This window comes from Ahaetulla prasina, chromosome 1, assembly GCF_028640845.1.
Source record: "Ahaetulla prasina isolate Xishuangbanna chromosome 1, ASM2864084v1, whole genome shotgun sequence".
In the NCBI taxonomy this organism is placed as follows: domain Eukaryota; kingdom Metazoa; phylum Chordata; class Lepidosauria; order Squamata; family Colubridae; genus Ahaetulla; species Ahaetulla prasina.
Genome location: NC_080539.1, coordinates 361,709,465 through 361,727,125, shown reverse-complemented (window position 1 = coordinate 361,727,125; position 17,661 = coordinate 361,709,465). Strand labels below are relative to the sequence as shown.

The window sequence follows — 17,661 nt, the reverse complement described above, 5'->3', positions numbered from 1 at the left end:
GGAGCTTCAGAGGCTTTTTTTCTGAAGCTGTTTCAGAGGCTTTCAGAGGCAGAAAAAAAAGCAAGGCACAGAGCTCACAACCAAGGAATCTGTTGCTAAAATTCACCTCAGGGAACAGCTGATTGGGGATATTCCGGGAGGCCAAACTACCTGTCAATCAGCTTTTTTCTTATTTTCCTCCCAAAAAATTAAGATGCGTCTTATACTCCGAAAAATACGGTATATTTCCAGCTGTAAGGCCATGGGGCTCTCAGCTACTCCAGATGTCATGGAACTACATCCTCCAGAATCCATCTCTATGACGATGCTGGGAGTGGGAGCCCCAGGGTCTCTGTCCAAACGAAAAGCTAAAGATCTGGGGAATCTGTACAAATCTAAAAACATATGAATAGGACATTAAATGGACCACAACTGTGGATAGCAAAAGCACAGGCAAACCTTTGCTTTCTTCGGGTGAGCTGGCAACTCGAGGTTCAAAGAACGAGACCCCTGGAATTCAGCTCCTGGAATCAGGAGTGTGGAGTGCTGATCCATAGCCAAGGGTTGGATACGACTGAACGGCTGATGATGAATAGAAGTCCCCCTTGATGCAATTCATCTGGGAAATATCTATGGAGATTCCCAGTCATCCAAGTCATGGTTGTCCCAAAGGTGGTTTTTTGAGAGGCTTTCTTGGTTTTCTTTAAAGACATTTTGCTTCTCATCCAAGAAGCTTCTTCAGCTCTGACTGGATAGTAGGAAATGGAAGGATTTATACTTCTTGCAGACAGCTGGTCATTTGCATTCTTTTAGTGAGAATGCAAATGACCAGCTGGAGGTTTATCTCAGGGTCAGCTGAGTGATGCAAGTGGGTGTGGAGCCTTCTTGGAACTGCTGAAAGGATTGTGTTGTAGATTGGATGTCATACCCCCTCCCTCTCTGTTGAGAGAAGGCTATTCAATTTTGACACAGAGGGCCTCGTTTACCCCTGTTCAAACCAGCCGTCCTCTCTGTCCAAAATGTGGACTTTGCTGTCTTCAAAAGAGAAGACAGCAAATGCCTTTTAAATGCCTATGTTTGTTCTCCTATGTTGTTCCATGCTTTATGATGTGGTTGTTTTATTTCCCCAAGGCACAGATCTGCAGGTGGCTCACTGCGCTGGATTGCATCTACCACCTTGCTCAGTTTTTTATTTTTATTTATTTATTTAATTTTGTCATATATATATGCTTATACTTCCTTGTTTCTCCTAATATATATGTTTATAATCTTTTTGTGTGATGCTTGTGTATATTGTTATGACAAATATGACATATTTGTCATAACACACACACATGACATATACATATACATATATATATGTAGGAAAAGAAACAATAGAACAGGAACGGTAGGCACGTTTGCGCTCTTATGCACGCCCCTTAAAGTTTGCGTCTGTGTGTTTTATCCTTGAGCCGGAGAAGCTTCTGCCTTAGCGTATTTTGGGGTTTGAATCCGGGAGTCGATTTCGCTTTTACTGGAGAAGTGGAGAACCCGAAAGGCGGAGCGAAGGAAAACGAAGCCGGCTGCTGCCTGAAGCTGAGCCCGTCTTTCAGGGGCGGCTTCTTCGCAGCGCAGCCTCCCCATTGGCTCCATCCGCCAGGCCGTTAGAGGAGGCGCGCCTATCTGTCCCGGGGCGGAGCCAATTGAGGGCGCCGCGGTGCAGCCTCCGCGGTTACGTCGCCGGCCACCAACTCGGGGGGCTTCCCCGGAGCCGATAAAAACGGCTCTGCGGTCGCATGGCTGGGTTAGTCCTCTCAGGAGTTACAATTCTCCTTGTTTTTCCCGCCGGGGCCGGACCTGGGCGCTTCCCCCGCGTGCGCACCAGCTGATGCGCCCTACCGGTGCGCTTTTACGCACAGCTGGGGCCATCGGGCTCCAGGCCCCGGCGCTGTGAGCCGCGTCTCGCTCTTCGCCTCCCCGGCAGGATGGACGCCCCGCCGCCGCTGCCCCTTCGCGACCGGCTGAGTTACTCGGTGGGCCATTTCCTGAACGACTTGTGCGCCTCGATGTGGTTCACCTATTTGCTGGTTTACTTCCATGCGGTGCTGGGCTATAGCACCCAACATGCGGGGGCGATGCTGCTGGCGGGGCAGGTGGCTGATGGCATCTGCACGCCCCTGGTGGGCTACGAGGCGGACCAAGCCGGCGGGTGTGGTCGCTACGGGCGGAGGAAATCTTGGCATCTGGTTGGTAAGTCGGACTAAAAAAAATAAAAATAAAATAAATAACCCTGGTCGGTCGGGCTTTGCCCCAGTTAGACGCAGGCGGAATGCGGTGACCGGAATTTAAAAAGGTTGGCGCTAAATTGGAGTAAGCTGTTTGGAAAGAGGAAGCGGATAAATGGGAATGAGGAGAGAAACCTAGGATCGATTAAGCAGCTTCGCCGGATCAGATCGAGCGCTAACCGGTGTGAAACGAATGAGTAGGGCGTGAAAGTTAACAACCCTGTCCCTGTTTGGGCCATTTGAACATGCTGGCTGGGGAATTCTGGCAGTCGAAATCCACACATCTTCAAATTGCGGGAGTGGAGAAACTCCCGTTAATAATGATCTGCATCTTCTCCAAATAAATGGAGCGTCATGCTGATGTTGCTGGAGATTCATGGATTTCAACACCCATGACAAGAGATCAGTTGGATGCTGCTTGAGTGCAAGGGAAGTTTGCAACACTGTTCATCACTGTTCATCCCTAGCCTGTTTTTCTTGTAATTGTTAATTCTAAATATGAATGTTCTGTTTGTTTACAGATGAGAACTCAGGCTTATGAGTAGAAATGGGGGTATATCAGAGGTGTTAGCGCTGGGCTTTTAACTTTGGGCAACTGGTGGCATGCAGATGGTCAAGACATTCTAGTTGCTTGGCTCCCTGGACAAACGTACTGCTCCCTACCATGGAGGCTCCATTTGGAGAGTACACCCATTAGTCTTCAATATAGATTACTACATTATTATACTATTATTAAGAGCAAACGCCTCCTTTCCCCGTAACAGAGTTCATTTCACTGCCATGTTGCGTTTTCATTTGGCGAAAAATGATTTTAAAAAGCATACTTGGCAAAGTCGCTGATCTAAGATATAGGATCTCCTGCTTGAGTAGAGGGTTGGACTAGAAGACCTCCAAGGTCCTATCCGACTGTTATCTCCCAATCTTCTAATGCCAACTAAGCACAATTCAGGTGGAGTCTGTCCTTGATTGCGACTTGCTAGGGGAAGGCACCAGCAGAGGAAAGCTGGTTACTGCTGTTATGCTTTGCTCGTTTGTTTGCAGGGTGTCAGCTGATCTCTACATTCATGGCTGCCCTAAATGATCTCTTGCTTATCTGTTAGAGCAGAGCTCTCTCCAAATATAGAGATAAACAACAGCTTAGTTTCCTTCTGGACTGTTGATCATTTAGGTTACTATTGCCCATCCTCTTCTTTTTGTTGTTTTTAGTTGCGAAGTCGTGTCCGACCCATCGCGACCCCCTGGACAACGTTCCTCCAGGCCTTCCTGTCCTCTACCATCCTCTGGAGTCCATTTAAGTTCATGCCTACTGCTTCAGTGACTCCATCCAGCCACCTCGTTCTCTGTCGTCCCCGTCTTCTTTTGCCCTCAATCTTTCCCAGCATTAGGCTCTTCTCCAGTGAGTCCTTCCTTCTCATTAGGTGACCAAAGTATTTCAGTTTCATCTTCAGGAGCTGGCCTTCTAAAGAGCAGTCAGGGTTGATCTCCTCTAGGACTGACTTGTTTGTTCGCCTTGCAATCCAAGGGACTCGCAGGAGTCTTCTCCAGCACCAGAGTTCAAAGACCTCAATTCTTTGGTGCTCAGCCTTCCTTATGGTCCAACTTTCACAGCCATACATTGCAACTGGGAAAACCATAGCCTTGACTATACGCAATTTTGTTGGCAGGGTGATGTCTCTGCTTTTTAGTACGCTGTCTAGATTTGCCATAGCTTTCCTCATATGACTGTCCATCTCACAGCAGTGACTCTAGCTGGCCTATACAATTAAAGCCAACATTTAGAACAGACCAAATAATAAACATCTGAGGTTGCCAACAGAAGGTTCTAGGCCTCATAATAAAAACTTGAGTTCACATGAACTTTCCAGCCCAAAGGTTTGGAGCAGGGGTGAAATCTACTTACCTTCCTTACCGACTTGGAAGTTCACACGCCCTGTGCGCACACACGCTTCACTCATGCATGCGCATCACATGTGCGCATAGACCTTCTGCACATGCGCAAAACCTGCGCACGCACAGAAGGTAAACACGTAATGACACCCGGGTGGCGGGTGGCGCCAATGGTTCAGCAATTGCTATTGGCTCATCGAACCACCAGCCACGATCACTACTGGATCATGAGATCTGGTCAGAACCAGGAGCATTTCACCTCTGGTTTGGAGGAATAGCCAGGCTTTGAGTGCCTTGCAAAAAAAAGGCTAACGAGGTGGAAGCCATCCAGATCTCTGGAGAGATGGAGCTCCACAGGGTAAGCACTGTAAATTACAATTTCTGATTCCAACGGGATGACGGAAGGGACTGGAGCATGACCTCCCTGCTAGAACTGCTGGGGCGAGCAGAGATGATGAATTTTATGATGGTAGCTTCCATTAATGAATAGTGCTTTGTCTGGAACAGGGCTGGCTTTTGTCAAATGTGAGCCTGCAGTCGGGGTGCTTTAGTAGAGTGGCTCCAATCTTGCAAATTTTAGAAATGGTATGTTCCCCTTCGATTGCTTTTGTAAAATTGGAAATCCCTAATTATTATGGCAATACCTTTTGATCAAGGTGTGGTTCGTAGCAATGCAAGAGGCAACACAAGAACTGCAAACCAGTCCCATAAAATGTGCTCAGAACCTAATAAATGCAAATGTCAACACTAGTACAAAGTACTTAACAACGCAGTATCTAACATAGTGCTTTGATATAAGACCCAGTGCATAGACAGCCAAAGTAATTTAAAACAAGTGTTAATTTGGAACTGTCATCTAAATAAGAGATTAACATTCTATACCAGAGGTGTCAAATCCACGGCGTCACATCATGTGATGTATTGCGACTTTTCCCCCCTTGGCTAAAATGGGAGTGGTCAGTGTGTCAGTGGTGGGTTTCAAATTTTTTTACTAACGGTTCTGTGGGTGTGGCTTGGTGGGCGTGGCAGGGGAAGGTTACTGCAAAATCCCAATTTCCTCCAGATCAGCTGGGACTCGGGAGGCAGAGAATAGAGGGGGGCCAGTCAGAGGGGGTATCTACCGGTTCTCCGAACTACTCAAATTTTCCGCTACTGGTTCTCCAGAACTAGTCAGAACCTGCTGAAACCCACCTCTGCAGTGCGTGATGTATCCGGCCCATGGGCCACGAGTTGCCCTTGTCAGATAATATCATCTTCTTTTTTTCCACCTCTGATTGTTACTGATGATTTGTGCCATCAAATTGGGATTGATTCCTAGGGACCACATAGATTCTGTTTTAGCAACGACAGATAGTCCTCAACTTACAATAGTTAATTTAATGACCGTTCAAAGCTACAGCGGCACTGAAAAAAGTGACTTGCGACAATTTTTCACAGTTCTGACCTTTGAAGTATCCCCATGATCATGTGACCAAAATTCAGATGCTTGGCAACCGGTTCATACTTACGACCATTACTGTGTCTCAAGGTCATGTGATCTGCTTTTGTGACCTTCTGACAAGCAAAGTCAATGGAGAAGCCAGATTCACTTAACAACCGGGTTACTAACTTATCCACTGCAATGATTCACTTAGCAGCTTTGACAAGAAAGGTGGTAAAATGGGGCAAAAATTATTTAACAAATGTGTCACTTAAAAGCAACAGAAATTTTGGGCTCAGTTGTGGTCGTAAGTTAAGGACCACCGAATGTAGGCTCATACGCTTATGAGATTCTTGAAGATTATACTTTGAATAGAATCTTGATGAGGATTTTTTTTCCAGGCAGAGCCAAAATGCTGGAATTAATAAAGCAATTTAAAAAAAAAAAGGCTTCCTGGCTTGATGGTGTTGGAAGAAATATCCATCTGGGTTCAGTTCCAAGTGGGGACAAAGACACTGGAAACATGGAGGCTGCTTGGAAAAATGGTTTAATGGTGGTCAGGATCACATGGCTTGAGATCCTGAACAGAAAAGGGCTGAGATCCTGTGTGCTCCCTGGTTTTATGCTTTTTCTGAGCTTTGAACTTTCTGGGGCACAGGAAGAGTACCCTGATTGGCTGTCAGACTCCCAGGGGGTGGGGGTCTTAGCTAGCATTGTAGGTTGTCCCTCAAGCTTGCCTGAGCCTTGCCATGTGGTGAGTTTCTGTTCTATTGTGATGCAGATGATGGTTGACAAAGGTGGGGGGATTGAGTGAGCTTGGCTGAAGCCTTAATTGCCCATTGACAAAGGTGGGGGGGGGGAGTCAGGAAGCTGCTTTGTCTTTAAAACATGTTTCTCCATTTCTCATCCAGGGAAATATACTCTGCCTTTTAAATATTTTCTAAAATATTTCATTCTTCTAGGAGGGGGGTGGGTGCTAAATTCCTACAATGGGGAAAAAACACATTGCATGCCCAGAGGAGCCAAAATGCTTACATGCAAAACCGACTTATTTTTTTTAATGATTTATCTTAATTTGATCTTAATGACTTTCGTCGTTATTTGTCCTTTGCAGTTGCCTTGGAGGGATGCCCTATTTAGTTTAGTAGAAATGGTATTTTGCTCGCTTGATGGACTAAATGCAAGACTAAAAATTTCATTCTTCTGAAGCGGATGCTGTCCATTGCCTTCCGCAGCCAGCCAAAGTGTTAGAAAACACTTTGCTTATGTAGAGCAGGGGTCTCCAACCTTAGCAAAGCTGGCTGAGGAATTCTGGGAGTTGAAGTCCACAAGTCTTAAAGTTGCAAGTCTTAAAGTTGCCAAGGTTGGAGACCCCTGATGTAGAGCATGCTTGAGCTTAAAAGAAGTGTAAATTACTATTTTAACGTGGGTAGTTAATATGAGGATTCCATTCTAAAAGAAGGGCCATTGTTCTTTTCTTAGATGCAACATTAGTTGGACAATGCAGTAGAAGAATATCTGATCCTGCATCTCAGTAAACACACAACTGACTGAGTTTATCACCCTGTTACTCATTTCTATTTCCCTTCAAGTCACATGCTAGAATCTAAAATCCCAATTGCATTGTTCCCAATTCCTGTATGTGACACAAAACAAGCTTGATCTTGAAGTTTTTTTTTTCCCCCAGTGAGTCAGCAAAGCAAAGATTTGACAAATGTATCTTTTTGCTGAGCTATAGAAATCCAATGAATAAATAAATACATGAGTTGGCCTCTTTCCATTCTGCTCATTCCCAAATCCCCTCCAGCGCAGGGATCTCCAACCTTGGCAACTTTGCTGGCTGGGGAATTCTGGGTGTTGAAATCCACAAGTCTTAAAGTTGCCAAGGTTGGAGACCTCTGCTCCAGAGCAGCATAAAACAGAATTTTGCCAGAGTGAGCCAAGGAATCTGATATTCATTTCTGTGGATTATTTCCTCCCACCATCTTTACATAAGAGCGCAACATTGTGAGGAAGGCCAAGACAGCCAATTTGGTGTAGTAGTTAAGGTCCTGGCCTAGAAACCAGGAGACTGAGTTCTAGCATGAAAGGCTGATTCTGGGCCAGTCACTTCTCAGTCCAATTCACTTCCCAGTATTGTTGTAGGGAAAAATAGGAGGAGGAAGGAATATTGTGTGTGTTTACTCTTTGAATTACTTATAAATCAATAAATGTGGGATAAAAATAAACTAATCAGGGGAACTTTGTTTCAGTACTCTTGGAGACAAATAGAGAATTGGAACTCGACTCTTGCGGGGCCCATTGTAACTGCTGACTGATGGGTCTGCAGATGCTGCCTTGAAGGATTGCTTCACGAGAACATACTAATTTTTTTAAAAAATCATGTTTTAAATTTGGGTCTCAGAAAGAGAACCTAGTCATACCCCAATTTTGCTGTAAAACATTAAGGCTAGTCACAGTAAATAGAACCTGATTGTTAAAGGGCCTTGGGAACCACAAATAAGTTTGCTTCAAGAAGCTTGCTTGCTATATTTCTACAAGATTGTTTGAGAAAGATGTAGCCCAGTGGTGGGTTTCAAATTTTTTTACTACCGGTTCTGTGGGTGTGGCTTGGTGGGCGTGGCGTAGCTTGGTGGGCATGGCAGGGGAAGGATACTGTAAAATCTCCATTCCCTCCCCAATCCAAGGGAAGGTTACTGCAAAATCCCCATTTCCTCCTGATCAGCTGGAACTTGGCAGCCAGAGAATAGATGGGATAGTCAGAATTTTTACTGCCGGTTCTCCGAACTACTCAAAATTTCCACTACCAGTTCTCCAGAACTGGTCAGAACCTGCTGAAACCCACCTCTGATGTAGCCTGAAAAAGTAACTTCAGTTGCATCATGCAATTACATTAAGATGTAATTGACAAATCAGCTAGAAATCAAAACTCTTTTCTTTTTCTGCTTGGAGGCTTATAGGTGTCTCTCTGCATGAGTTACTGCAGTGAGTTGGCCTCTTTTAGGAATGTTCAGATTAGTAGCTGCTCATGCAGAAAATGTAAGTGATAACTTAAAGGATGGCAACTGCTTAAATTCTACCTGAATTTAAATTGGGGAGTAAATTATGTAGAAGTGTGTGCTTACTTTAGAATTAATATTTTAATTCCCAAAGGCAAAAATGGGAACCTTTTCTGCAGTAGGTTTACAAGCTAGCAAGTTTTGAATAGCAAAGGTTGGCATTTTCTGTGTCTGTTGAGTACAATATATTTTTGGAGGGCCTGGTGAGGCTTTTCTTTAAAACTTGGGACTTTCCTATACCTGCTTCCCTCTTCTGTGTAAGTGGATTTTGGCATATAAATGCTGAGTATATTATTCATATCTTATTGGTCAACTCCTGCAGATATATGACTACAGCCTTGGATTAACCATTATTAGGCAGCGTAAGCACGTGAGGTGGGAGGAAGGAACCACAGCAATTTCCCCCTAGCTATCATGCCCTTAACTCTTTTACTGCCACATTCAACTTTAGTCCATTTTTTTTGTAATTGTCCTTATCTGCTCTATTCAGCTTTAATCTGCATTGTTAAAAATCTTTTTCGTTGGCATGGTGAGTCTTCTTTTTTCACTTTTATAACTTGGTTCCTTTATTCAGATGGAATATTGTGTTTAGTTGTGAGCACCACAATTCAAAGGGAACCTTGACAAATTGGAGTATTTTCAGAGGATACAAAGATAGTGAAGGATCTATGTTTAACCTACAGAAAAGTTGACAGAGGGGAGATTGTAGATAGTGATACTTGCATATTTAAAGTGTTGCCTTAAGGAAGCAGTAGGTTTTATTTTTGTTGTCACAGAGGGCAGGATCAGAACCAGGGGGTTTAAACCCATAAGGAAAAGGGGTCATTCTAGACATCAGAAAGAACTTCTTGTGTTTCTCAACCTCAGTGACTTTAAAATTTGTGAACTTCAATTCGCAGAATTCTACATGCTCAATAGCTATTCTGTCCAGAGATGATAGAGTGTATGCAGGCAATCCTTGATTTACAATTGCAATTGAGTCCAGAATTATGGTTGTACGTCATGGCAGTTGTTAAGCGGATCGCCATGTGACTATGCCTGGTTTTACAATCTTTTTTGCAGCGGTTATTAAGTGAATGCTATGCTTGTTAGACAAGTTTATTTTATCCAATGAGTGTTTTCCCCCCAGAAATTAGATGTAAATACCAGAAACTGGCAAAAAATTGTTGAAGATTGTATTCTCATGACTGTGGGACACTGCAGACAACTCTAAAGGTGGGCTGGTTGTTAAAAAAAATCAAGCCAAAAGTACCATTTTAGGGGGACTGCCAAAACTTTAAACAGTTGTTAAGGGAGGACTACCCATAGTCCAGTGTTTCTCAACAATTTTAAAATGTGTGGACTTCAACTCCCAGAATTCCCAAGCCCAGCATATAATAAACATAAAGCATGATCAGTAATTACTCTGTCAGAGAAATAAAGACACTCAATTGAAATAAAGAATAAAGAAAAATAAATAAAGAAATAAAGACACTCAGAGAAATAAAGACACTCGGCTGTCTTTTGAAGACCACTTGACGGCCGTCTCCAGGAGAGCTTTCCACCAGGTTCGCCTGGTGCGCCAGTTGCGCCCCTTTCTAGACCGGGATGCCTTGTGCACAGTCACTCACGCCCTTGTGACGTCTCGTCTGGACTACTGCAATGCTCTCTACATGGGGCTCCCCTTGAGGGGCATCCGGAGGCTACAGTTAGTCCAGAATGCAGCTGCGCGGGTGATAGAGGGAGCCCCTCGTGGCTCCCGAGTGACACCTATCCTGCGCAGGCTGCACTGGCTACCTGTGGCCTTCCGGGTGCGCTTCAAGGTGTTGGTGAACGTCTTTAAAGCGCTCCATGGCATAGGGCCGGGTTACTTACGGGACCGCCTGCTGCTACCGAATACCTCTCACCGACCCGTGCGCTCTCACAGAGAGGGACTCTCAGGGTGCCGTCGGCGCGACAGTGTCGTCTGGCGACGCCCAGGAAGGGCCTTCTCTGTGGGGCTCCCGCCTCTGGAACGAACTCCCCAGGACTCCGCGAACTTCCGGACCTCCGAACCTTTCGCCGTGAGCTTAAAACTCACTTATTCATCTGCGCTGGACTGGGTTAGTTTTTTAAGTTTATGGGTTTTTAATGGGTTTTATTTCTAAATTTTAATTCTGGCCAATTTAATAAGTTTTTTAATAGTATTTTAATTGTATTTATAGTGTATTATGTATTTTTACTTGGCTGTGAACCGCCCTGAGTCCTTTGGGAGAAGGGCGGTATACAAATTTAAATAATAAATAAATAAATTGCAGGGAAGTCCCATTTTGGCAACTTAAAGACCTGTAGCCTTCAACTCCCAGAATTCCCCAGCCAGCCTGTTCTAATGGATCCTGGATTTGGACTAGATGACCTTGAGGCTTGAAGCAATGCGATTTCACTGCACCAAAGCCCTCCCGTCAAACACTTTTCCACACCGAGACTGGCAGCCAGTGGGGGAGACTTACAGAGGCTGCCCGCCATTCCAAGAAGTGGCAGACGGCTTCGGTGAGCCAGAGAAGCTGAGCACAGCGTGCTCATCCCGCTCTCCCTCTTCTCTCACCGCTCCGTTTTTGGAGTGCTGGAAGCAAGCAAAGAAACTGCGGCTGAAAGGCTGGAGAGGAGATAGTTGCTAGATCTTTGCAAGGTGAATCTCCAGAGGCCCAGGGCCTGTGGAGGCCCTGTGCAGCAGAATAGGGGAGGGGAAGCAATTGTGGGGAGCATGAGGTATCTCAGTGGGTCTGGGGTGGCCTTGGGTGGTCTTAAGCAGGTGGCTTGTTCCATCACTAGGCCCCGTATAACCTTCCCCACCCTGTGATACCTCATGTGTACTTAACAACCTGCGCATTCGATTAGCAAATGCATGGGCAAAAGCGGGGAGTTTTCACATTCGTTTTACGTGATTCACTCCAACAAATTCTTGGGTTACGAATGTAATTGGCAGTCATTACATTTGTAACTCAAGGACTACCTGTATTCACATTTCCCTTGCAAACAAACAAACAAAAAAACCCAAACCCTCAAAAAGGATTGGGTTTCAGTTTTCAAAATTCTCATCCACAATAGAGCAGGGGTGTCAAACTCGCATTGTCACATCGTTGTCACATGTCGTGATTTTCCCCCCCTTCGCTAAACCGGGGGTGGGCGTGGCCAGCGCATGACAGATCCAACCCATGGGCCACGAGTTTGACACCCTGACAAACTGTAGAGATTTCTGGGAATTGATTACCAACACATTTGAAGGCTTCCAGTTGGGGAAGCAAGTTTGGCATGTGGGATTATTCATGGATTGGAGTGAAAAATCTGATTAAATCTTCTTGGAAAGATATTTGAAGCAGGCCTTTAAAAATGTGCAAGTTCCACGAAGATTAGAAAATGTTTCTCAGGCAGATCAATTGGGGAATGGAGCCTTATTAAATAACCAAATACAAAATACAACAGCCCTTGCTGTCATTTCCTCTGTAATGTTATCCCAACTGCCAGTTCTTTATCTGCAGCTTCCTTAATTCACTGTCTCCAGAGTTACTGTATTTATGCAAGCATTAAACCTTATATGCCCCAGTATTCAGTTCTGCTTTTTCCTTCAGTAGAATTGCTAAAATGTCATTGAAATTTCTGGTGCCAAAACCCCCCAAAAAGCACACTTGGCGATAGTGGGAGTCACATGACTGTTCTTGTGAAGATGAATCGGGGAAACCCCCTCCATTCCCCGCCCACCCCACTGCCTTTCCTTCAGCTATTGTGGTTCTTCCTAAATCCTACTTGTCCTGATTCTTCCAAATGACTTGAGGATTTAGGTGGCTCAGTGGCTAAGATGCTGAGCTTGTCGATCAGAACGGTCAGAAGTTCGAATCCCTCGTATAGGTCTCCTGAGTGAGCAGGGGGTTGACCTTCAAGGTCCCTTCCAACTCTGTTACTGTTAAACTGATTTTTGTATCTGTGTTTTGGGGCCTGTTTCCATTGTGGATGGATCCCTGAGCCTGGCTGCTGATAGAAAAGTTAAGGTCACAGTGGACTGAATGATTGACCGATGGCCGTCCCTCAGAAAGCCTTTTCTCCCCCTTTGTTTTCTTTCGAATGCAGCATCATCTTCCAAAATCCACTCTGAGGCCGTGGGGTCATTGTGGTCAGGTCACACTTGTGTTGATGGCCTGAGGAGGCTTGTAGACCCGCCATTTTCTAAACTGGGTTCTAAAATCCAAGGAAGGCTAAGAGCAACTTTCCCCCACTAAAAAAATTCACTCAAGCACAGGCAACAGTGTCCATAGCTGTCTTTTTAAAGTGGAAAGGATTGTCTCATCCTTGATCCTTGATACAGGTAGTCCTTGACTTACGACCGTAATGGAGTCCAAAATTTTTGTTGTTCAGTGAGACCATCTGTTAAGTGAGTTTTGCCCTATTTTACGACCTTTCTTACCACAGTTGTTAAGTGAAACCATCCAGTTGATAAGTTAGTAAAACCTGGTTGTTAAGTGAATCTGGTTTCCCCATTGACTTTGCTTGTCAGAAGGCCACAAAAGCTGATCACATGATTTCAGGACACTGCAACCGTCATAAATATGAACCAGCTGCCAACCATCTGAATTTTTGATCACATGATCCTGGGCCATAACTGCAAAGCACTGCAAAGGCCATAACTGTGAAAACGGTCATAAGTCACTATTTCCGGTGCCGTTATAACTTTGAACAGTCACTAAATGAACTGGTGTTAAGTTGTGGACTACTGTAGTCTTGTTCTCCCATGAATATAATGTCCTGGATATAATTGGTGGTTCAAGGATTCTGGGAAATATATATATATATTTTTAATGAATGGGTTCTGCATTCTGAAAAAATGTAAACCGCTTCTCTAGATTAGTACAGGTAGTCCTTGATTTAAGACTGGACATTTAGTGGCTTCGAAGATCCACCCCAAAGGGACTTACAACCAGGTTTCGAAGTTCTGACATCGCGCCCCTGCATCATGTAAGCACATTTTGGGTACTCGGCAACTGGACCAGCAACTGGTGCATTTTTTGCCATTTGCATCTATCTGTAATCACGTGTCCACAATTTGCAATGTTTTTGCCAGAAACTGGCATTTTACTTCCAGTTTCTGGCAAAAATCAGCCCATAGCAAACAATGGATTCAATTTATGACAGCCATGTTTACTTAACAACCACTGCAAAAAAGATCACAAAAACAGGTCTGCACATGGTGACCCACTTTACGACTGTCATGACTTATGATCATTATTGCAAGGCACAATTACGGTCGTAAGTCGAGGACTACTTGTATTTCTCAACCTTGACAACTTGAAGGTATCTGAACACCTGGTATACTGGCTGGGAAATCCTGGAAGTTGAAGTCTACACATTTTAAATTTGCTGGAACTGAGTAGCACTGATCTTGATTAAATTTTAAGATGCCCCTGCCATCTACATCCCTCAGGGAACGTCTTAGCATTTCAAGATCTAATTTTGCTAGACTGAACTGGAGGGTGGGTTGCGGAGAAAATCAATCCTTACTTAGGATGTTGATCAGTTTCATTATTACCTAACCCTGCGTTTCTTAACTTTAAGACATATAGACTTCAACTCCCAGAATTCCCCAGGCAGCATGAATTCTGGGAGTTGAAGTCCATACTTCTTAAAGTTTATAGGGTTGAGGAATACTGACCTAAATAGAATGGTTGTTATATGCGAATGGATTCTTCCTATCTATCTATCTATCTATCTATCTATCTATCTATCTATCTATCTATCTATCTATCTATCTATCTATCAGAGGGATATAGGCTTGTAGGCAACCATGATGGCTTGATGTTACTGGAAAAAGGAGGTGAGGGTCAGCATTCTTGGCTATTTTCTCCCACCCCACCCCTTTCCTGGGCATCAAGTGCTTATGAAGTTGCAAAAGAGATGATGAAATATGCATTGTGACGTCACATTGCAAACTCAGGTCTTTTTTGTATCTTTGTGTCTCAGTCTAATGCTTAAGTCATGTGAGGTTTCTTTAGGTCAAAGAACAGTTTATTCTGCATTAGTGGGGCAGGGGAAGCTTACAGGGCTGTTTCTGTACATTGAGGCTGGTTGTAAGGCTATTCCAAGCTTAATGCAGATTTTCCTGCCAAAATATTATCCTACTGTTACTTTGAATTGGGGCTCTTGGAAGATTCTAGGGGTCACATTGTAGAGACTGAGAAGAAACTTTGGTCTGTGGGTTTTTTCATTCTCCCATTAAGCTTTGTGCCTGTTTATTAGCCTTTTTCTCTGCTGAAAGCTTTATTTTTGTTTTTGCTTTTAATTATAGCTAACACGTCTTGACAAGCAGCTAACCCCAATCTGATGCTCTCCAGGTGGACTAAATAATTCCTTCTGTTACTGGCATTTGTACTGTGCTTGAGAAATAATGGGGTTTGTAGGCCTAGCTGGGGTCAGGTTTAAATTTCATCCTCACAACAGCCTTGTGAGGTAGGCCAACATGAGAAAACCTGTTTTAAACACCCTTGGTGTAGGCAAGGGAGAGCCGGGCAGACCACAGAGACTCTGCTTCAGTTGGATTCCCACATTCCTTGTTTATTAACTTGTATCCCTCTTCTATATTAAAAGCATTACGTAAATAAGGCCAAACAATTATCCTTAGGTTCATAGCATTAGAAGGGACCTTGAAGGTCTTCTAGTCCAAACCCTTGTGCAGTGCAGGATTCTTCCTATCATTCTGGACAAATCTGATCTTTTCTTGAAAACCTCCAGGCTCGGTGTGTGGGGTGTGTGTGTGCCACACTGGTTCTTGCCTTGCCTTGCCTTCAGCACTTACAGCAGGGTCTCCATACTTGGCAACTTTAAGAGTTGTGGACTTCAACTCAGCTGACTGAGGAATTCTGGGAGTTGAAGTCCAAAACTCTTAAAGTCAATAAGTTTGGAGACCCCTCACTTACAGGAATAAATCTCCACTTTCTTCCCTGGGACAGCCCTTAATGTATTGGAAGGCTGCACTCAGGCCTCCCCTTAGCCTTCTCTTCTTCAAGCTGAACATGCCAAGTTCCTTTGATCTCTCTTCATAAGGTTTAGCCTCTAAACTCCGTGCCATCTTCCTCTTCGCCCTGTTCCCAGTTCTTCCCCATATCTTCCTTCCATTGTGGTCATCTGAGCTGGACACAGGAATCCAGGTGTGGTCTGACCAAAAACCGCATAGAGTGGTGCTGTCACTTCTCATGAACTTGACTCTGCGCTTCTATTGATGAAGTTCAAAATTGCATTGGCCTTTTTGGCAGCAGCTGCACTTTGCTAGCTCATCCTTAATCTGTGGTTTACCAGATCCACAAGTACTATTGCTAAGTCAGGTATCGCCTATCTTGTGCCTGTGCATCTGGTTTTTCTGGCTTAAGTGCAGAACCTTACGTTTCTCAACAATGCTAATGGTAGAAATAGAGGTATTTTTTTTTAAAATGGTAGCAAGCTTGAAAAGTTCCAGCAAGGAGAAGGTGTGCAAGGAAAAATTATAATAGCCTTGAGGTATGTTGGCCTTATGTCGCTATAGGTATTAGTCAGGCTGGCTGGGAAAGCTGGTGGCTATCTATATATATAAAACTGAAAACCACTCACGCATTAATCAAGAAATCTCCGGAACTGTAATGCCTACAAACTTGAAATTTGCCACGTATGTTCCTCTTGGCTTCTAGGAGCTCACTAAGAAAGGATTTTTCGAAAAGACCATGAGAGCATTAGTATTTCCTATATTATTATAACATGCTCTGATGCTAATTAGTTAGACTAGATTAGTTCTACTCCACCCCCGCAACTTGAAAATAACTCTGGAAAGAATGGGATAGCATAGGACAGGCTTCTGTGGGGCAAACCTCATGGAGAGAAGGGGTTAGAAAGCCTGAGGGAGAGGAGAAGTTTCTGTGGGGCCAGCCTGAGGGAGAGAGAGGGAGAGGCTTCTATGGGGCAAGGCTGAAGGAGAGAAGGGGATAGGAGGGGATCTATGGGGCCAAGCCTGAGGGAGAGAAAGAGAGAGGAGAGGCTTTTGTAGGGCCGGCCTGAGGGAGAGAAGGGGAGAGGCTTCTATGGGGCAAGCCTGAGGGAGAGAAGGGGAGAGGAGAGGACCTATGGGGCCAGCCTGAGGGAGAGGAGAGGACAGGAGAGGCTTCTGTGGGGCAAGCCTGAAGGAGAGAAGGGGAGAGGAGAGGCCAATCATAACTACTCATTAATTTTCAAACTCTTTAAGTGTCAATTTATCAAGCCCGATCACATAGTTTCGTAGCGGAGCACAGATATTCAGCTAGTTATCTAATATAGTTTGTAGAGATGGGCTTGTAACACAGAGGATATGTATTAAAAGAATATGATGATGGCTGCGAAAATGAATGTGTGTGGGTTTTGGGGTTTCATTCTTTCTCTTTCTCTCAGAAGCTAGTTCCTTTTTCTAATTAATTAAAAATTAGAACTATGTGGGCAGGCTCACCGGCTAAACAAAATACAATGCTAAGGTTGTTGCTGGTGGAAACTAAGCAGTGTGTACAGGGGGGAGGTTCAAAAACTACCCACATGGTGCTTACAAAACAACCTGCACCTGAACATCAGCAAGACAAAGGAGATGGCATTAGACTTCCTTCCGGAAGAAGAGAGAGGAACCTGCCCTACTTTACAATGAAGCGGGCTGTGTGGAGAGAGTTTCGTCCTTTAAATTCCTGGGAGTCTTAGTGAAGATCTCACCTGGAAAATCAACACAACCCAGGTGGCCACAAAGGCCCAACAGAGACTCCATTTCCTTAGGGTCTTGAAAAAAAATAAAGTGGAACAACAACTGATGATCTCCTTTTACCGGTCCACGATAGAAAGCGTCCTCACTCATTGCATAACGGTGCGGTATGCTGGCTTGACAGCCGCGCGGATAGAAAGACATTACAGAGGGTGGTGAGCACCGCACAAAACATTGTGGGCTGTCCCCTGATACCACTAGATGACATTGCTAGGGCTCGCAGTCTTAGAAGAGTGACGAAAATCCTCAGGGACGACCAAGACATCCTGGTCAGCACTTCTTCATTCTCCTGACATCAGGAAG

General features: G+C 44.5%; 1 protein-coding gene across 6 annotated transcripts in view; it reads left to right on the top strand.

Moving 5' to 3' along the window:
• The first annotated feature begins 1,663 nt into the window (after positions 1–1,663).
• Positions 1,664–17,661, top strand: part of MFSD12 (major facilitator superfamily domain containing 12) — a 42,164-nt gene continuing 26,166 nt past the window's right edge. For all 6 annotated transcript variants that reach the window (XR_009152743.1, XR_009152744.1, XM_058163355.1 and 3 more), the window contains exon 1: positions 1,664–2,211. Coding sequence is in view for 4 of the 6 variants with exons in the window: in XM_058163355.1 (XP_058019338.1) it covers positions 1,947–2,211 (265 nt within the window). In the remaining 2 variants the exon portion in view is untranslated. The remainder of the gene's footprint in view (positions 2,212–17,661) is intronic.